This window comes from Macaca thibetana, chromosome 14 (genome assembly GCF_024542745.1).
Source record: "Macaca thibetana thibetana isolate TM-01 chromosome 14, ASM2454274v1, whole genome shotgun sequence".
Lineage (NCBI taxonomy): Eukaryota > Metazoa > Chordata > Mammalia > Primates > Cercopithecidae > Macaca > Macaca thibetana.
In genome coordinates, this window is record NC_065591.1 from 7,133,982 (window position 1) to 7,155,923 (window position 21,942).

Sequence of the window (21,942 nt, forward strand, 5' to 3'; positions counted from 1 at the left end):
TGTCATCTAGGCTTTGTTGTTCCATTAATAGAGTAGATTTAACATAATTCTTAAGGGCCCTAGGATTTTGGAATGGGAAATGAGCTTTTTTGGAATGGTAAATTTGGTTTCCAATTAAAATCACCAGCTGTATTAACCCCTAACAAGAGAGTCAGCTTGCCCCTTGAAGCAACTGCCTTTCTCTTTTTTTTTTTTTTTTTTTTTTTTTTTTTTTTTTTTGTATTTTTTAGTAGAGACGGGGTTTCACCGTGTTAGCCAGGATGGTCTCAATCTCCTGACCTCGTGATCCGCCCGTCTCGGCCTCCCAAAGTGCTGGGATTACAGGCTTGAGCCACCGCGCCCGGCCGCAACTGCCTTTCTCTAGCTACGAAAATCCTAGATGGCATCTTCTTCCAATAGAAGGCTGTTTCATTTACATGGAAAATCTGCTGTTTAGTGCAGCCTCCTTCATCAATGATCCTAGCTGGATCTCCTGGATAACTTGCTGCAGCTTCTACATCAGCATATGCTGCTGCTTTACCTTGCACTTCATTGTTACAAAGATGGTTTCTTAAACTTCATAAACCAACCTCTCTTAGCTTTAAACTTCTCTTCTGCAGCTCCCTCACCTCTCTCAGCCTTCACAGAATTAAAGAGAATTAGGGTTTTACTGTGGCTTAAGGTTTGTTAAGGGATGTTACCGCTGGTTCAAATTTTCTATCTAAACCACTCAAACTTTCTCCATATCAGCGATAAGGCTATTTTTCTTTCTTATTCCCATGCTCATTGGAGTAGCACTTTTAATTTCCTTCAAGAATCTTTCCTTTGCATTCACATCTTGGTTAACTATTTGATATAAAAGGCCTATCCTGGCTTTTGACATGCCTTTAACACAAAACTTAATCATTTCTAACTTTTGATTTAAAGTGAGAGACGTGGGACTCTTCCTTTCACTTGAACACTTAAGAGGCCACTGTAGTGTTATTAGTTGGCCTAATTTCAATATTGTTGTGTCTCAGGGAATAGGGAGGCCTGAGGAGAGAAAGAGAACAGGGGAATAGCAATTTGGCAAAGCAGTCAGAACACATACATTTCAAATCTGCTCTCCTATATGGATACAGTTCATGGCACCCCAAAACAAGTATAATAGTAATGTCAAAGATCACTGATCAGCCAGGTGCAGTGGCTCATGCCTGTAATAACAGCACTTTGGGGAGGCTGAGGGGGGTGAATCACTTGAGGTCAGAAGTTTGAGATCATCCTGGCCAACATGGTGAAACTCCATCTCTATTAAAAATGCAAAAATTAGCCAGGCATGGTGGTGCATGCCAGTAATCTCAGCTACTCAGGAGGCAGAGGCATGAGAACTGCTTGAATCCAGGAGGTGGAGGTTGCAGTAAGCCAAGATTGCGCCACTGCACTCCAGCCTGGGCAACAGAGTGAGACTCCATCTTAAAAACAAACAAACAAACAAACAAAAAAACACCACTGATCACCACTAACAAATAATAATGAAAAGGTTTGAAAATGTGACAGACATGAAGTGAGCATACGCTATTGGAAAAATGGCAGCTACAGACTTGCTCAATGAAGGTTTGCCAGAAACCTTCAATTTATAAAAAACAAAACAAAACAAAACAAACAAACAAAAAACAACAAAAAATCCCACTATCTGCAAAATGCAATAAAGCAAAGTGCAATAAAATGAGGTGTGCTCATACTCTGGGTATGGACCAGAGCACTTAGATAAAATTGTGATGGTCAAAGTAATAGCTAACATTTACTGAGAACTCACCACAGTTGATCCTTGAACAACACTGGTTTGAACTGCATGGGTTCACTTACACATGAATTTTCTTCCATCCCTGCCACTCCTGAGACAGCAAAAGCAATCCCACCTCTTCCTTAGCCTACTCATCATGAAGATGAAAAGATAGTAAATGTATTTTCGATCTTAATAGTAAACATATTTTCTTTTGTAATTTAGTAATTTTTTCTTACTTTATTGTAAGAATATAGTATATAATATGTATAACATAAAATATGTTAATCAACTGTTTACATTATCCATAGGCTTCCAGTAAACAGTAGGTTATCAGTAGTTAAGTTTCTGAGGAGTCCCAAGTTATATGCAGATTTCTGACTTGCTGAGGGTTGGTGCCTCTAGCACTTGCATTGTTCAAGGGTCAACTGTATATGCCAGACACTGTTCTAAGCACTTCACATTTAAGTAACTTGTCCAAGATTACAGAGCTAGCAATTAGTGTAGCTGGGGACAGTTTTGCTACAGAGTCCATATTCTCAACCAAATACATCCTATCACAGAAAGTTTACACGACAGAACGGCTTACTTCTTTCTAATACATAAACTGACATTGAAGAAGTAACATTCTACCACAGGCTGAAATGAAGAGCTGGATCAGCTTTTTCACGCATTTTGCCAATGATTAACTATCCAAGAAACAAAAAAACATCTAGACTTTAAAAAAATCTGGATAGAAAGTTAAGTCACTGGCTGGACACAGTGGCTCACACCTGTAATCCCAACATTTTCGTGGGGCTGAAGCGGGCCGAATGCTTGGGCTCAGGAGTTCCAAGACCAGCCTGGGCAACAAGGTGAAATCCCATCTCTACAAAAAAAATACAAAAATTATCTGGGCATGGTGGTGCCCACCTGTGGTCCCAGCTACTCAGGAAGCTGAGGTGGGAGGATTGCTTGAGCCCAGAAGTCAAGGCTGCAGTGAGTCATGACTGCCCCACAAAACTCCAGCCTGTGTGACAAAGCAATAAAAAGTTAATTTCTGATAAGGTCTGTCAGGTTAGATATAATTGTTGCTTTATTTTCAATCACAGCAAAGATATTTGTGTTCATCCTTGGGTTTATTTAGAAAATATAAGGTTACAAAGGGTTTCCAAAGATCATTATTAACATTAAGAAGAGTACTGAGGAAAGGAAAAGTGGTAAGGAAGTAGGAAGAAAACCAAAGAAAGACTGATGACTGAATAAGATCTTACATATTTGTATAGCTCAGAAATTTGAATACTATATCCAGGAGTCTACTTTCTTTTTTTCAACTTGTAACAAACTGTAGTAAAATATAAAAACATAAAATGTTCTATCTTAACCACTTTCAGGAGCACAGTTCAGTGTTACCAAATATATTCACAATGTTGTGCAACCATTACCACCATCCATCTCCATAACTCTGTTCATCTTACAAAACTGAAACTATGGCTGTTTTAAGTCCCCACTGCCCTTCTTCCCAGTAACCACTATTCTACCTTGTCTCTATGATTTTGGTTACTCTACATAATTCATGTTAGTGGAATTACACAGTATTTGTCTTTTTGTGGCTGGGTTATTTCACTTAGCATAAGTCCTTAAGATTCATATAATTTGTAGTATTTATCAGAATTTCCTTCCTTTTAAAGGCTAAATAATATTCCAGTGAATGGAAATACCACATTATGCTTATGTATTCACCGTTGATGGACATTTAGGTTGCTACATTTTAGCTACTATGAATAATCATTGAGCTAAGCGCTGTGGTACCTGCCTGCAGTCCCAGCTATGCAAGAGGCTAAGGCAGGAAGATCACTTGAGTCCAGGATTTCAAGGCCAGCTTGGGCAACACGGTGAGACGTCATCTCTTAAAACTGTAATACGCCCACTTGCTCCCTCCTGCCATTTGGCTGACACGAAGAACTAGAGGTGACAGCAGTGGTAGCCTGCATCTGAGGCTCATGGGCTGCAAGCCCCTGCTTGGGCACCATGGATGATTTTGCCAAAGGAGGTTTCACTGTAGTGGATTATGTCTTGTTAGAAAATTGCCCTAATATGGGCGATTGTGTCGTTGCTCCTCAATTTATGACCAACAATTACGTTCGTGTGACTCAGCTTAACTGGGATGGGGTAGGTATGCAATACAAAGATTACATCTAAGTGACAGAAATGTAGCAATTCTTGTGGTTCTCAGATAAGTTTGAAGAAATCACAACATCTTGAGTTGATAGAAGATATTGTGGATTTGGCAAAGAAAGTTGCTTTAAGTGGTAGAAAAATGATTCATTCTTTATTGGAAGCTTATTGAGAACTGGTTATAAAATATAAAATACTGGCAACGGAACCAGCTTTGAACTGGGTAAATACACAGGCAATATAACAATTCTAACTAAATTAGGACAAGCTGACAATTGTTGGCTTATTTTCTTTACTGAATATAAGTACAATATAACTAAAGTTCTAATAGAAAACTGCAATTTGCTTGAAGAATTTTATTTTTATTTTTATTTTATTTTATTTATTTTTTTTTTTTTTTGAGACGGAGACTCGCTCTGTCGCCCAGGCTGGAGTGCAGTGGCCGGATCTCAGCTCACTGCAAGCTCCGCCTCCCGGGTTCACGCCATTCTCCTGCCTCAGCCTCCCGAGTAGCTGGGACTACAGGCGCCCACCACCACGCCCGGCTAGTTTTTTGTATTTTTTTTTTAGTAGAGACGGGGTTTCACCGTGTTACCCAGGATGGTCTCGATCTCCTGACCTCGTGATCCGCCCGTCTCGGCCTCCCAAAGTGCTGGGATTACAGGTGTGAGCCACCGTGCCCGGCTGCTTGAAGAATTTTAAACCCAAGGTTCTACAGACTGCATAGAGCATGAAAAACTAATAAAAATAAAAGGAAATGAAGAGTTTTGCAAAGAAAGACTTGATATAGCTCCATTACACCAGAGCCACTGAATAGACCTGAAAACCATTTTCTTTATAGCAACTGAGCTCTGTTTTCTTTGTACTGAACAGTTTAGAACATAGTCCCATGGTATAAAATTTGGAAAATTTGACAAGAGTTTAAAAAGAAAATAAAAATCACCAGTAATCCAACCACCTTGAAGAATACAGCTGTATTAATGTTATGCAACTTTTTTTTTTTTTTTTGAGACAGAGTCTCACTCTATCACGCAGGCTGGATTGCAGTGGTGTGATCTCGGCTCATTGCAGCCTCCATCTCTTGGGTTCAAGTGATTCTCCTGCCTTAGCCTCTCAGGTAGCTGGGCCTACAGGTATGTGCCACCACACCCAGCTAATTTGTTATGCAACTTTTAGATGGCTCAAGTCATAGATAAACTGAGACTATTTAAACTAGAGAACTGGATGGGGTTGACAGAGTCTTCCATCAATACCATTATTCTCAACGGGTTCTGACAAGAAATGAGCTGCAAATGTCTTTAGGTTATTGCCTCTGTCTAGGTCCCGAATTCCATATATTCTATGCTGGTGTTTTTTTTTTTTTTTTTGAGGCAGAGTCTCGCTCTGTCACCCAGGCTGGAGTGCAGTGGCGCGATCTTGGCTTACTGCAAGCTCTGCCTCCCGGGTTCATGACGTTCTCCTGCCTCAACCTCCTGAGTAGCTGGGACTAAAAGGCGCCTGCCACTACGCTCGGCTAATTTTTTTGTATTTTTAGTTTTTTGTATTTTTAGTTTCATGGTGTTATCCAGGATGGTCTCAATCTCCTGACCTAGTGATCTGCCCACCTCGGCCTCCCAAAGTGCTGGGATTACAGGCGTGAGACACCACACCTGGCCTATTCTATGCTGTTTGAAGATAAGTTGGTATGCTTTCAAGATCAGATGAACAGGCTGGCAACTTCTAAAAGTTGAGGATTCCTACAATAATTGAGAAGCCAATCCAAAAATTGTGCCTGGCAGGAGGTCATCCACTCTCCAGCTTCAAGAGCTAACAGGCAAATCCAGGTATTTCTGCTCTTTCATGAACGTTGAATGTTAGACACACAAACAGGATCCTCCTAAAACCCTGCTGCAACAGGAGGTGAATCAAAGTAGGAGTACAGAAGCCAGGTAGCTTGCTGAGGTAAAGGCCAAGAGCAGGTTGTGGATCTATCCTTGTACCTCCTTCCTGATGGTCTAGTTTGTGGTTTAATATCACCTACATTTTTATTAGAGGCAGGTAAGCAGCACGAGAGCCCCCTATTTTTTACTAGGCAATCACCAATATGTATTGAATGCCTATGTAATGCACAAAGTGTTATGCCACATTGCTTTTACTGGTGTTTTTCTTACCTTTTCACAGTATTTATATGATTTACTCAATAATGTGGAGATAATGTTTTCAGAGTCCACAGTATATGTAACTCCTGATAAACTGACTAGATAATGTAACTTAAGAAAAGAACACATTGCTAGAAATTCAGATGTGCCATTGACACAGGAGGACCTACACCTCAGAAAGACTTTTATCAGAGTTACCAAGGTTGAGAGGTTTTGAAAGATGCTAGATCTGGGAATCTGGCTGAGCAGCTGCTGGGACAGCTGGAGGTAAAGCAATCACCCTCCCCCAGTTTGGGCAAAAGGATGCACTTCTCAGCTGTTCCACAAGGCCAGGATTCTTATCTGCTGTCACTGAAGCAAGAACTGAGATACACAGAGAGAACAGAAATGGAACATTTTAAACTAATACTAGAAAAGAAACAAACAAAAGGATTAAAGTCACAAATGCTAAAACTGCTGAAATAATTTATCCTAAGAGATTAGAAAATATAAGTAGAAACACTCAAATGAGATTAAATTTTAAAAATAACTTGGCAAGGTTAATATCTAAAATGGTGGACAGGTACGGTGAGATTACACCTGTAATCTCAGCAATTTGGGAAGCCAAGGCAGGAGGACAGCTTGAGGCCCGGGGCTAGAGACCAGCCTCTTCAACACAGCGAAACCTCGTCTCAATAAATATGTATGTATGTATGTATGTATATATGTTTTTATTGAGATGGGGTCTCACTCCGTCACCCAGGCTGGAGTACAATGGTGTGGTCTCGGCTCACCGCAACCTTCCCCTCCCGGGTTCAAGCAATTATTCTGCCTCAGCCTCCCAAGTAGTTGGGAGTAGAGGCTCCCACCACCACGCCTGGCTAATTTTTTTATTTTTCATAGATAAAGGGTTTTGCCATGTTGGTCAGGCTGCTCTCGAACTCCCGAACTCAGGTGATCCACCTATCTTGGCCTCCCAAAGTGCTGGGATTACAGGTGTGAGCCACCATGCCCAGCCAATATATACGTATTTAAAAGGATAAAAATAATACAGTCTCCTACAACATGGCTGTGACTCTTCTGAGCACTTTATGTATATTAACTTTTAAAGCTAGAGTTTCCACTATTAATCACTATAAGAAAGTGATAACAGAATAAAAGGGAATATGAAAGTTTAAAAAATTTAAAAATAGATGGCCCAAATAGTCAATAAATATTTCTGAGAACATGATTATCCTTACTGGACATGCAGATTAAAAACTACAAGTTTTTCTTTCATATCCATCAGACTATCGAAAGTTTAAGTCTTGGCCAGGTGCAGTGGCTCACGCCTGTAATCCTAGCACTTTGGGAGGCTGGGGCGGGTGGATCACCTGAGGTCAGGAGTTCAAGATCAGTCTGGTCAACATGGCAAAACCCTGCCTATACTAAAAATAAAAAATGAGCCGGGCGTGGTGGCAGGCGCCTATAATCCCAGCTACTCGGGAGGCTGAGGCAGGAGAATCGCTTGAACCTAGGAGGTGGAGGTTGCAGTAAGCCAAGATCACGGCAGTGCACTCCAGGCTGGAAATAAAGTGAGATTCTGATCCCTCCCCCCCAAAAATAAATTAAAATTTTAAAAAATGAATATCTCATAATATCAAGTGTTTGAGAGAATATGGAACAAAGGACCCTTTCATACTTGACTGAACAAAGTGTAAACTGGAACAATCGCTTTGGAGAGGAATCTGACAAGGTGAAAATGTATACTCTTTGGCCCACTTCTAGGCTCATACCTTCTAAACTCTCAAATGTGTACCCAAGAAGAAATTTATAAGCCTTCATTGTAGCATTATTTGTAAGACTAAAGAAATGGAGGCCGGGCACGGTGGCTCATGCCTATAATCCTAGCACTTTGGGAGGCCAAGGTGGGTGGATCACTTGAGGTCAGGAGTTTGAGAACAGCCTACCCAACATGGCAAAACCCCATCTGTACTGAAAAACACAAAATTGGCCGGGCATGGTGGTACATGCCTGTAATCCCAGCTACTTGGGAGGCTGAGGCAGGAGAATGGCTTGAACCTGGGAGGTAGAAGTTGCAGTGAGTCAAGATCGCGCCACTGCACTCCAGCCAGGGCACTAAGAGACACTCCATCTCAAGAAAAAAAAAAAGAAAAAAGAAAAAAAATGGAAACAATGTAAATCGTAAATGTCCATCAGTAGGGGGATGGGTAAATTGTGGTATATTCATACAATGGAATTCTATATGGTAGTTAAAAAGAATGCAATGTTTAGTGAAAAAGCAAGTTGCAGAATGATTTGTGCACTATGATGCCATTTGTTAATGTTTAAAAAACCAAGGGAGTGGCTCTCTCTGGAGAGAGGAGGAAGGGAAAGGGATTGAAAATGGAAGAATGGTACGCAGTGGATGTCAGCTCTAACAAACTTCTGCAAAAAGAGCTGAAGTTTAAATATGGCAAAAGGTTAATTTCTTACTATGTTGTACACAAGTGGATCTTCATTTTGGGTCCATAGATGGATGTTCATTTTGTTAATGATATTCTCTGTAATTTAATGTATATTTGAAATATTTGATAAAGAGCAAAACTAAGTGTAAAGATGCACATGTTAGAAGGAACCAAAGAAAAATACTAATAACAAATAAAAAAGTCGTATCATCTGCCAACAGGGGTGACTTCTTCCTTTCCAATTTGCATGGCTTTTCGTTCCTTTTTTTGCCTAATTGCTGTGTTAGGACTTCCAGTGCTACACTGAATAGAGGCAGTAAAAGCAGGCATCTTTACGTTGTTCCTGATCTTAAATGCTTTTGGTGTTTCACCACTGATTATGATATTTACTGGGGGTTTTTCATATAAAGCTTTTATTATGTTGAGGTAGTTTCCTTTTATTTTTAGTTTGTCAAGTGTTTTTATCATGAAAAGGTGTTGAATTTTGTCAAATGTCTTCTCTGTGTCAATTGAGATGATCACGTGACTTTTTCCCTCCTTCACTGTTAATGAAATTTATATTGATTGATTTTCACAAGTTGAACCATCTATTCCAGGAATAAATCCCACTTGGTCATAGTGTATAATCCTTTTAATATGCTGCTGAATTTAGTATGCAAGTATTTTGTTGAGGATTTTTACATCATTGTTCAAAAAGGATATCGATTTGTAGTTTTGTTTTCTTCTACTGTCTTTGTCTCGCTTTGGTATCAGGGTAATGCTGGCCTCACAGAATGACTTAAGAAGTATTCCCTCCGCCGGGCACAGTGGCTCATGCCTGTTATCCCAGCACTTTGGGAGGCCAAGGCGGGCAGATCATGGTCAGGAGATCGAGACCTGGCCAACATGGTGAAACCCCATATCTACTAAAATACAAAATATTAGCCAGGCGTGGTGGCAGGCACCTGTAATCCTGCTACTTGGGAGGCTGAGGCAGGGGAATCACTTGAACCCAGGAGGTGGGGACTGCAGTGAGCTGACATTGTGCCACTGCACCCCAGCCTGGTGACAGAACGTGACTCATCTCGGGGAGGGGCAGAAGTGTTCCCTCTTAATTCTTTGAAAAAGTTTGAGAAGTATTGGTGTTAGTTCCTCTTTAATTGTTTGGTAGAATTCACCGAAGCCATCAGGCCCAGTCTTTTCTTTGTTGGGAAATGTTTGAATATTGACCCAATCTCCTCACTAATTAAAATATAGTTCTATTCAAAGTTTGTATTTCTTAGTGATTTAGTCTTAATACGTTTTGTGTTTCTAGAAATTTGTACACTTCATCTAGGTTGTCCAATTTATTGATGAACAATTGTTCATAGCTTTTTTTTTTTTCCCTGAGACAGAGCCTTGCTCTGTTGTCTAGGCTGGAGTACAATGGCACAATCGGGGCTCACTGCAACCTCCGACTCCCCAGTTCAAGCAATTTTCATGACTCAGCCGCCCGAGTAGTTGGTTTCTTTGACTTTTCTCTATTGTTTTTCTATTCTTTATTTCATTTATCTCTGCTCTAATCTTTATTACTTCCTTTAGCTTTAGGTTTAGTTTGTCCTTTTTCTAGTTATTTAAGTTGTAAGATTAGGTTGTTGATTTCAAGTTTCTCTTCTTTTGTTAAAGAGACAGTTTTTTTTTTTTTGACACAGAGTCTCACCTTGTTGCCCAGGCTGGAGTGCAATGTGCGATCTCGGCTCACTGCAACCACCACTTCCCAGGTTCAAGTGATTCTCCTGCCTCAGCCTCTGAGTAGCTGGGACTACAGGTGTGCACCACCACGCCTGGCTAATTTTTGTATTTTTAGTAGAGATGGGGTTTCACTATGTTGACCAGGCTGGTCTCGAACTCCTGACCTCAGATGATCCACCTGCCTCGGCCTGCCAAAGTGCTGGGATTACAGGTGTGAGCCACCTCGCCCGGCCGAGATAAGGTCTTGCTATGTTGCCCAGGCTGGACTCAAAATCCTGGGCTCAAGCAATCCTCCGGCCTCAGTCTCCCAAGTAGCTGGAACTATAGGTGCACACTACTGCAATCAGTGATTCCATGTTTTATAATCAAAGCATTTATAGCTACAAATTTCTCTCTTAATGCTGCTTTCACTGATCCCTATAAGTTTTGGTATGCTGTGTTGTGTTCTTTCGATCTATAAATATTTTCTAATTTCCATGTGATTTCTTCTTTGATTCACTGATCGTTAAATTCCACAATTTTGTGACTTTTCCAGTTTTACTTGCTATTGATTTCTAACTTCATCCCATTGTGGCTGCAGAAGATACTTTGATATCTATTTTTTAAATCCATTGATTTTTAATCTGTGGCCTAACATATGGTGTATCCTGGAAAACGTCTTACATACACTTGAAAAGAATGTGTATGCTATTGCTGTTAGGTAGGATTCTGTCTGTGTCTGTGAGATCTGGTTGGTTTACTGTGTTAAGTCCACTATTTCCTTACTTATTTTCGGTCTGGTTGTTCTATCCATTATTGAGAGGGGGTACTGAAGTCTCCAAGTATTACTGTACAGAAATGTCTACTTCCCCCTTCAGTACTGATGGTCTGTCATTAGGTACATAAATGTTTGTAATTGTTACATCTTCTTGCTATAGTTAAACCTTTAATTAATATAATACACCAAAATACATGTCTTTGCCTCTTGAAACCATTTTATTTATTTATTTATTTATTTTTTTGAGACAGTGTCTTGCTCTGTCACCCAGGTTGGAGTGAGGTGGCACAATCTCAGGTCACTGCAGTTTTGACTTGCCAGGCTCAAGTGACACTCCCATCTCAGCTTCCTGAGTAGCTGAAACTACAGGCATGTGCCACCATGCTTGGCTTACATTTTTGGTAGAGATGAGGTCTCAGCATGTTACCCAAGGTAGTCTCAAACTCCTAGGCTTCAGCAATCTTCCCGCCTTGGCCTCCCAAAGTTGGGATTACAGGTGAGGCACCATGCCCAACCATTTTTTCTTCTTTTCTTTCTTTTTTTTTTTTTTTTCCTGAGACAGAGTCTCGCTCTGTCGCCCGGGCTGGAGTGCAATGGCGCGATATCCGCTCACTGCAAGCTCTGCCTCCTGGGTTGATGCCATTCTTCGCCGCAGCCTCCTGAGTAGCTGGGACTACAGGTACCTGCCACCACATCCGGCTAATATTTTGTATTTTTAGTAAAGATGAGGTTTCACCACATTAGCCAGGATGGTCTTGATCTCCAGACCTCGTAATCCGCCTGCCTCGGCCTCCCAAAGTGCTGGGATTACAAGCAAGAGCCGCTGCGCCTGGCCTCTTTGTTTCTTTTTAAAGAGACAGGGTCTTGCTCTGTCACCCAGGCTGGAGTACAGTGGTGTGATCAGAACAGCCTCAAACTCCTGGGCTCAAGTGATCCTCTTGCCTCGGCCTTCCAAGTAGCTAGGAGCACAGGCATGCACCACCATGCCCAGCCAACTTTTAAAATTACTATATATTTTTTTTAATAGACATGAGGTCTTGGTATGTTGCCCAGGCTGGTCTTGAATTCCTGGCTTAAAGCAGTCCTGCCTTGGCCTCCCGGAGTGTGGGGATTATAGGTGTGAGGCACCATACCAGGCCTCTCTTGAAACCATTCTTTGATTTAAAGTCTGTTTTAGGGCCTAGTGCCATGGCTCATGCCTATAATCCCAGTACTTTGGGAGACCGAGGTGGGCGGATCACTTGAGGCTGGGAGTTTGTGACCAGCCTGGCCAAGATGGTGAAACCCCGTCTCCACTAAAAATACAAAAATTAGCTGGGCGTGGTGGCGGGCACCTGTAAATCCAGCTACTTGGGAGGCTGAGGCAGGAGAATCACTTGAACCAGGAGATAGAGGTTGCAGTGAGTCGAGACTGTGCCACTGCACACCAGCCTGGCCAAGAGAGCAAGGCGCCATCTCAAAATAAATAAATGAATAAATAAATAAATAAATTTAAATAAATAGATGAATAAATGTCTGTCTTATCTGATATTAGTATAGCTACCCCTGCTCTTTTGGTTACTGTCTGCATGGAATAGCTTTTTCTATCCTTTCACTTTCAATCTATTTCTGTCTTTTGGATCTTCAGTGAATCTCTTGTGGACAGCATATAGTTGTATCATGCTATTTTTATCCATTCTGCCAATTTCTTGTCTTTTGATTGGGGAATTTAATCCATTTATATTTAAAGTACTTGTAAAGAGGAACATAAACTTCTGTCATTTTGGTATTTGATTTCTATAGCCTCACAGCTTTGTTCCTCATTTTCCTAAATTACTGTTTTCTTTTGTATTTAGATACATTTATTTGGTGAAATGTGTAAATTTCTTTCTCATTTCCTTCTGTATATATACTACAGATATTGTCTTTATTGTTACCATAGGGATTACATCTAATATCCTAAAGTTAAACATTCTATTTTTAATTAATACCAGTTTGACTTCACTACTATTCAAAGAATCTGCTCCTTTACAGCTCTGTCTCTACCTCTTTTGGTTACTGATGTCACAAAACCACATCCTTATATACTGTGCCCCTATTAGTTATTAGTTTATGCCCTTAAATATATACTAGTAACTCATTCATTCATTCATGGGGTGGGAGAAATGGTCTTTGCTATGTTGCCCAGGCTGGTCTTGAATTCCTGGGTTCAAGCAATCTTCCCACCTCAGCCTTCTAAGTAGCTGGGATTACAGGCATGTACCACTATACCCCGTTCTAATAATTCTTTTAAATGTATTGATCTCTCAAATTATGTGTAAAATAAAATGTGGGGCTACACTCAAAGTTTCAGGATTCGTTTTTAGGCTAACAATTGTCTTTTAAAAAATATATTTGTCTCTTAAACTATGGAGAAAACAAAAAGGAGTTACAAGCCATGGTTAGATAATACTAGCTCTTACAATTACCCATGTATTTACCTTTATCGAGATATTTCTTCATATGGCTTCAAGTTACAATCTAATGTCCTTTCATTTCACCTTGCAGGACTCTCCTGAGCATTTCTTACAAGGCAGGTCCAGTGGTAACAAGTTTCCTTAGCTTTTGTTTTTCTGAGAATGTCTTAATTTCTCGCCCCTTTTGAAGGACAGTTTTGCCAGATATAGGATTCTTGGTTGACAGTTTTGTTTTGTATTCCTTTTAGCACTTTGAATACACTGGCTCACTGCCTCCTGGCCTCCAAAGTTTCTGATGAGAAATTGGTTCATAATTTTACTGAGGATACCTTTATGTAATGAATCATTTAGTCATTTCTCTCTTGATGCTTTCAAGAGTTTGTCTTTGGCTTTTGAAAGTTTGATTATAATGTGTCTTGGTGAGGGTCTCTGAGTTCATCTTATTTGGAGTTCACTGAGCTGTTTGGATGTCTGTACTCATGTCTTTCGTCAAATTTGGGAAATTTTCAGCCAGTATTTGATCAAATATATATTCTCTCTGCTCCTTTCTATTTTCCTTCTGGTACTTTTATAATGTGTATGTTGGTCTGCTTAATGGTGTCAAAAATGTTCCTTTAGACTGTCAGTCCATTTTGGGTTGCTGTTGACAGAATACCTGGTAGGTAATTTATGATGAACAGCAATTTATTGGCTCACAGTTGTGGAGGCTAGGAAGTCTAAAATCAAGGTGCCAGCATCTGGTGAGGGCCTTCTTGCTGCATCATCACATGGTGAAAAGCAAGACAGTAAGAGAATGAGAGGAAGCAAGAGGGGGCCGAACTCATCCTTTTTTGTGTGTGTGTTTTTTTTTGAGACGGAGTCTCGCTCTGTCTCCCAGGCTGGAGTGCAGTGACCGGATCTCGGCTCACTGCAAGCTCCGCCTCCCGGGTTCACGCCATTCTCCTGCCTTAGCCTCCCGAGTAGCTGGGACTACAGGTGCCCGCCACGTTTTTTGTCTTTTTTTTTTTTTTAGTAGAGACGGGGTTTCACCGTGTTAGCCAGGATGGTCTCGATCTCCTGACCTCGTGATCCGCCCGTCTCGGCCTCCCAAAGTGCTGGGATTACAGGCTTGAGCCACCGCGCCCGGCCGAACTCATCCTTTTTTAACAGCACCAATCCCACCCATGAGAGTGGAGTCCCTGTAGCCTAATTATCTCTTAAAGGTCCCACCGCTTAATACTGTTACAATGGCAATTCAATTTCAACATAAATTTTGGAAGGCATAACTTTTTTTTTTTTTGAGACAGTTTTGCTCGTCACCAAGGCTGGAGTGCAATGCTGCGACCTCATCTCACTGCAACCTCCACCTCCCAGGTTCAATAGATTCTCCTACCTGAGCCCTCCCAAGTAGCTGGGATTACAGGGGTCCACCACCACGCCCAGCTAACTTTTGTATTTTCAGTAGAGACAGGGTTGTGCAGTTTGGGCAGGCTGGCCTCAAACTCCTGACCTCAAGTGATCCACTCACCTTGACCTCCCAAAGTGCTGGGATTACAGGTGTGAGGCACCGCGCCCAGCAGGGATAACATTTAACCTATATGTTCACTTTTCTTCTATTTTTGTCATTCTGTTCCTTAGACTTAATAATCTCCACTGTCCTATCTTTGCTGATTCTTTTGTTGTTCAAATCTGCCTGTGAATCTAAGTTTTCATTTTAATAATTGTACTTTTCAGCTCCAGAATTTCCTTTTGGTTTAAGGTTTTCTGTCTCTTTATTGATATTTCCATTTTGTTCATACATTCCTTCCTTGACTTCCTCCACATATTCCTTAGTTTTTTGAGCATCTTTAAGACAGCTATTTAAAAATCTTTGTCTGTTAGATCCACAATCAGGACTTTTTTCAAAGACATTTTCTATTGATTTTTTTCCTTTGAATGGGCCATACTTTCCTCTTTCTTCATATGCCTTATGATTTTTTGTTGAAAACTGGACATCTGAATTTAATAATGTGGTAACTCGTGAAATCCAATTCTCTCTCTTCCCCAGGATTTTGTTTTATTATTGTGTGTTTTGTTTTTGTTTTTTTGTAGGCTATCTCTGTGTCAAGGATCAATCTGAGGTATACACTTAAGTTTTCTTACATCTTCTCTGAGCCTGCACCTTCCATGTGCATATGCAGTCGCTTCCTATTCTGAATGTGCTAGTCTTTAATGTCTGGCTCTCAAAGGGGAAAAGAGAAAACTAAAATTGGCCGGGCGGGGCGGCAGGCAACAGCCCCCCCCGCCCATCCCCCTACCTCCCATCCCCCCACCCCCCCTACCTTTTTCTGAGATGAGTCTCGTTCTGTCACCCAGGCTGGAGTGCAGTGGCACAATCTTCACTCACTGCAACCTCCGCCTCCTGGTTCAAGCGATTCTCCTGCCTCAGCCTCCTGAGTAGCTGGGATTACAGGCACCTACCACCACACCCAGCTAATTTTTGTATTTTTAGTAAAGACGGAGTTTCACCACGTTGGTCAGGCTGGTCTCAAACTCCTGACCTTGTGATATGCCCACCTCGGCCTCCCAAAGTGCTGGGATTATAGGCGTGGACCACCGTGCCCAGCCACAGTAGCCTTTTAAATGCCCTGGAAGTCAGTTCAGCTGAGAGGAAGAAGACTGCAACAATTAGGGGAAGATGCAACAACAATTGCCCCATCTGCCCTTTTTTTTTTTTTTTTTTGAGACAGGGTCTCACTCTGTTGCCCAGGCTGGAGTGCAGTGGTGTGATCACATATCACTGCAGTCTCAACCTCCAGGGCTCAAGGAATTGCCCCCCAAGTAGCTGGGACTATCAGTGCATGCCACCACACCTAGTTAATTTTTGTATTTTTTGTAGAGACAGGGTTTCACTATGTTGCCCAGGCTGATCTCAAACTCCTGGACTCAAGCAATCCACCTGCCTCAGGCTCCCCAAGTGCTAAGATTACAGGTGTGACCCACTGTGCCTGGCCCCACCTGCCTCTTTGTCTGTACTTCTGTGATCAGAAGCAGCACTCAGTGACCACAGCATGGATCCCATTATTTGGAGGAAAGGTTCCTGTTTGCTCATCCTGGTTCCCATAAGCTGTGCAAATTTTTCGGGGAAACATACGCACAGCTGCTTGTCATAGGGCTTGGTTGGCAGGGAAGAATGGAGAAGCTCTTACAGTGCTAAGGCCTGAAACTGACTGAAATTAACTGTACTTTATTGTCCAAGCTGTCCCTGAAATTTGCAAGCCTTCAATAGACTCCCAAATTCCAAAATAGTTGTATCAGACAGATTCTGCCAGTGCAATTATTATCTAGGTAAGGATAAAAGTTCCTGGTGCTTGCTACTCTGCCATCTTCCTACAATCCTCTCTGCGAGTCTACATTTTTAACAATATCACAAATAATTCTGATGCAGGTCATCTGTGGACCACAAACTGTAAGAATGTCTCATCAAGAGGGAAGCTTTACAGAAACAGGGAATTACCGTCCTGGAGGTTCTTTAATAAAGGAGGTCAAATGATAGACTATTACATACTCAGGTAGGTTTTCTGAGGTCCCCTGAGAGTGTTCTGTCTTGTGAAGAGTGGGAGAGCATTTTCATTATTCAGTGGATTTACTGAGCACCTACTATATTCCAGGAACTGTGATAAGTACTAGGGAATACATGGCAACAGGCAGATGGCCAGGATCTAACACAGAAACAATAAGGGGATGAATAAAACAGAGATTTGGGAACTTTCCTCTACCTGGGATATCTGTGACTTTCACCTTTTAGATAAACAGAAGAGTCGGTAGTCTAACATGGACCCTCAAGTGGCCAGGAGACAGTACTGCAGCACTTCATTTTCAAAGCAAAGGAATGGCACTGGAGCTTTAGTACAGAGGACAAAAGATAATAGAAATTCTAGTACTAGGAAGAAAATAAAAAAAGTCCCTTCGTTTTAAGTCCTATTGGAAGCATTTCAAAAAGACTTTATTCTGGCCAGGCGCAGTGGCTCACACCTGTAATCCGAGCACTTTGGGAGGCCAAGGCGGGAGGACTGCTTGAGGTCAGGAGTTCAAGACCAGCCTAGCCAACATGGTGAAACCACATCTCTACTAAAAATACAAAAATTAGCCGGGTGTGGTGGCACGTGCCTGCAATCCCAGCTACTCGGAAGGCTGAGGTGAGAGAACTGCTTGAATGCGGCAGGCAGAGGTTGCAGTGAGCTGAGATTGTGCCACTGCACTCTAGCCTGGGCGACAGAGAGAGACTCTGTCTCAAAAAAAAAAAAAAAAAAAAAAAAAGACAAAAAGACTTTATTCCATTTTACTGACCATCCCTGAACTCCTAAGGATGCTGGGGTGTCTGAGGACCACAACGAACACCACTGTCTGCAGAAAACTAGGCTGAAACTTTACTAACATCAAGAATTTTCTTCTTTAATTAGATGAATCTAATTTGCTTTCTTTTTCCTAAATTTTGAATATAATAAAATAATTAAAAGACTCAATTTTAATGTATCTACTTCTCAGCTTATAAAGTTTCAAGTCTTAGGTAAGTTTCCAAATGCAGCATTGGTGAGCATTTCCTGGAAATTTCTCTACTGCTTTTAGGGAAACGAAGGGTATCACGGATATTAATGAAACTTCATTCTTGGCTCAGAGATCTAAGTTTTCGGTTTCTTGGAAAGACTGCCCCAGAAGGCACACTCTTCATGGAGAGAAGGAAGTATGAAGGTAGGAAAAAGAGATTCCAACCTTCTATGTTTAATGTGTATTAAATAAGGCAACTTCTGTAACTCTCTTTGATAAAATTCTGTTCCTAATGAAAATGTAGTTTCTAATCAAATATATACTTCAATGTTCCTAAGCCTTAAATCTCAGTCAGAGATTTAATTCAGTCCTAAGTCTTAAATCTTTGCCTTAAAGACAGACACTTACCTACACACATTTTGACATCATTCACAGTGAAGTCTGGATCCGGCATTCTATGAAACAAACACCAGTAAGTATATATGGAAAACACAATTTCTCTAGTAAATGTGAGGTTTTTTCCTTAAAGTACTGAGAACTCCCCAGACACAGCAATATTCATAATCAGGTTTTAAATTATTTTTAAAATATAGGTGATTATATATTTACACATATGTATAGGAAAAAAAAATACATAACAAAATGTTAATGATTTATCTAAGGGTGGCACGTTTCAGGAGATTAAAAAAATTGTTTTTTGGTTCATCTATATTTTGTCATTTACCTCTAATATGAAACACTTGTGTATCAAAACAAAAACATACACTTTTAAAACTAAGTGGGAAATTATTTTCAATTACTACTGTTCTGGGTATATACCACCACTGTTTATAGCCCTGGGTGTAACAAGGCCATTTTGCAACTATATCCAGCCAAGATTTAAACACTTACTTTATTCCAAGTCCATCAGAATTCTTGAAAATCAGAGGATCTCTCAAGCCACCCCGCTGAATATACTCTACATTAAAATCTGTCACCATAGGAAAATAATTATTAGAAAGATAAGATGTATAATTAAAAACAATAAAAGGACCATAAAAAGGATCCTAAGTAATACAGTATAAATGGTGTTTGTTATTCTGTGTATATAGTTATGCTGTTAGTCAATAAAACATATGCTTATTAAGAAGCATCTCTTAGAAAATATGGAGAACACATTGAGAAGCAAGGCTTGAGGGGTTTGCCAAGTCTATATATTTCCACAGGAAATTTAGAGCTTAAACAATATGGGGATAGTACTACTACTGAGTCATCTCATAAATGCTAAACAGAAATTATCATCACCCTGTCTCTTAAGAGTGAAAAAGAAACGCCGGGCGCCGTGGTGGCTCATGCCTGTAATCCCAGCACTATGGGAGGCCAAGGTGGGCAGATCACCTGAGGTCAGGAGTTCAAGACCAGCCTGGCCAACATGGCGAAACCCTGTCTCTACTAAAAATACATTAAAAAAAAAAAATTAATGGGGTATGGTGGCACGTGCCTGTAATCCCAGCTACTCAGGAGGCTGAGGTAGGAGAATTGCTTCAACCTGGGAGACGGAGGTTGCAGTGAGCCGAGACTGCATCACTACACTCCAGCCTGCGTGACGCAGCAAGACTCCATCTCAAAAAAAAAAAAAAAAAAAAAGTTAAAAAAATTTAATTTTGACCACTACAATACATATATGACATCCTTGTCAGTTTGCCAAAGATCAAAGATGTATGGTGCGCATGGAACCCCACCCTCAGTTTTGGTGGAGTAGATATACACATAAAAGGATTTTTATTGTACTGTTTTTAATTAAACTTAAACCAAGGGATGGAAGGAGGAGGAAGAGGCTGTTAGGCAAAAATATCCGACAATACTTTTGCCCTAATAAAAGATTACTTCTAATATAGCAGAGAATGACTCACAGGGTGGGAGGACTAGGGGACAAGTGCATACAAGTGGCATTGTATAACAAGAGAAAATAGATAACATCGCCGGGCGCGGTGGCTCAAGCCTGTAATCCCAGCACTTTGGGAGGCCGAGACGGGTGGATCACGAGGTCAGGAGATCGAGACCATCCTGGATAACACGGTGAAACCCCGTCTCTACTAAGAAATACAAAAAACTGGCCGGGCGCGGTGGCTCAAGCCTGTAATCCCAGCACTTTGGGAGGCCGAGACCGGCGGATCACGAGGTCAGGAGATCGAGACCATCCTGGCTAACACGGTGAAACCCCGTCTCTACTTAAAAAAAAATACAAAAAACTAGCCGGGCGAGGTGGCGGGCGCCTGTAGTCCCAGCTACTCGGGAGGCTGAGGCCGGAGAATGGCGTGAACCCGGGAGGCGGAGCTTGCAGTGAGCTGAGATCTGGCCACTGCACTCCAGCCTGGGCTACAGAGCGAGACTCCATCTCAAAAAAAAAAAAAAAAAAAAAAAAAAAAAAAAGAAAATAGATAACATCAACAGGCAATATTTTAGCTGGATAAATGCTAAACCCCCAATGCTCAGAGTCTATGGCTTCCCACATCAAAGGACTATATGCTGGAACCAAAACGATACTGACCTTTTCCTTCCATAAAAGTAACAAAATTGGCATTATATTTGTTGGTGTGCAGTTTCTCTTCCAAGTCAAAAGTTCTTTTCCCTTCAATTTCATCATCTGAAATGCCATCATCTTCATAGCGTCGTCGCATGGTACCACGCTGGGAGAGAAAGGAACACACGGATGAAATCATGTACTTTTTCATTCCTACCTACTAGTGGTCATAGATTTCCCTACATGTGCAAAGTGCTACTTTCAAACTCAGTTGCTATTTTCCTTGCCTTATGGATCTTTTCTTCCTCTAAACATAGCTGATATTCTCAGAATCCACAGAATATACCGAAGTTTTAATGAGCCACTGGGTCCTCTATGAATTTTACCCTTGCTAATTCTTTGAGCATACAGATATAAATTCACAATAAAAACAGGATGAAAGAAAGTCTACTAAATATTTCATTTGTCTATCATTGTTTATCAGAGTGGGGACAAACTGTATTCAGAGAAATTTCAAGCCAGGATACAAAATATACTTTTTTCATAGGGGAGAGCTGTATTTAAAATTAGCTTTGTAAAGCAATCTCAAAAATAGACTAAAATATTTGAATTAATGGATCAAAAACCCTGTCTCAGATAAAGGAAGAAAGTTAATCTAAAGAACAGCATTCCAGTCCGGGTGCGGGGGCTCACGCCTGTAGTCCCAGTACTTTGGAGGCAGAAATGGGTGGATCACCTGAGGTCGGGAGTTCGAGATTAGAGACCAGCCTGACCAATGTGGAGAAACCACGTCTCTACCAAAAATACAAAATAAGCTGGGTGTAGTGGCACATGCCTGTTACCCCAGCTATTCAGGAGGCTAACACAGGAGAATTGCTTGAACCTGGGAAGCGGAAGTTGCAGTGAGCCGAGATCGCGCTATTGCATTTCAGCCTGGGCAACAAGAGCGAAACTTCGTCTCAAAAAACAACAACAACAACAACAAAAAAAAAAACCCCACAGCATTCCAAACAGCATACCATCAATATTTAGCTTTAAAGATAACATGTCTTTCCCAAGAAGATATACAAATGTACAATAAGCACATGAAAAATGCTCAATTCTCATTAGTCATTACAAAAATGCAAACCAAAACCACAACGAAATACCACTTTATACCCACCAGAATGACTATCATCAAAGAGATAAACAATAACAAGTGCTGATGTGAATATAGATCAACTGGAAGCCTCATACATTGCTGGTGGGAATGTAAAATGGTGCAGACACTGGTAAACAGTTTGAAAGTTCCTCAAAAAGTTAAAAGTTACCGTAAGACCTAATAATTCTGCTCGTAGGTATATAACTCAAAGAACTGAAAACATACGCTCTTCTTTTCAAAACAAAAACTTATACACAAATGTTCACGCTAGTGTTATTCACAACAGCCAAAAGGTAGAAGCCACCCAAATGTCAATCAATTGATGAATGGATTAACAAAATGTGGTAATACCTACAAAATGGGATATCATTTAACCACAAAAAGGAATGAAATACTGCTATGTGCCATGACACAAACTCTGAAAACAT

At 40.9% G+C, this 21,942-nt stretch overlaps 1 protein-coding gene across 3 annotated transcripts in view; it reads right to left on the reverse strand.

Moving 5' to 3' along the window:
* KDM2A (lysine demethylase 2A) overlaps positions 1-21,942 on the reverse strand; it is a 152,797-nt gene that overhangs the window by 58,151 nt on the left and 72,704 nt on the right. For all 3 annotated transcript variants that reach the window (XM_050756585.1, XM_050756587.1, XM_050756586.1), the window contains 3 exons: positions 20,401-20,539; positions 18,762-18,840; positions 18,279-18,325 (listed from right to left, as the gene is read on the reverse strand). In XM_050756585.1, the coding sequence (XP_050612542.1) occupies positions 18,279-18,325; positions 18,762-18,840; positions 20,401-20,539 (265 nt within the window). The remainder of the gene's footprint in view (positions 1-18,278; positions 18,326-18,761; positions 18,841-20,400; positions 20,540-21,942) is intronic.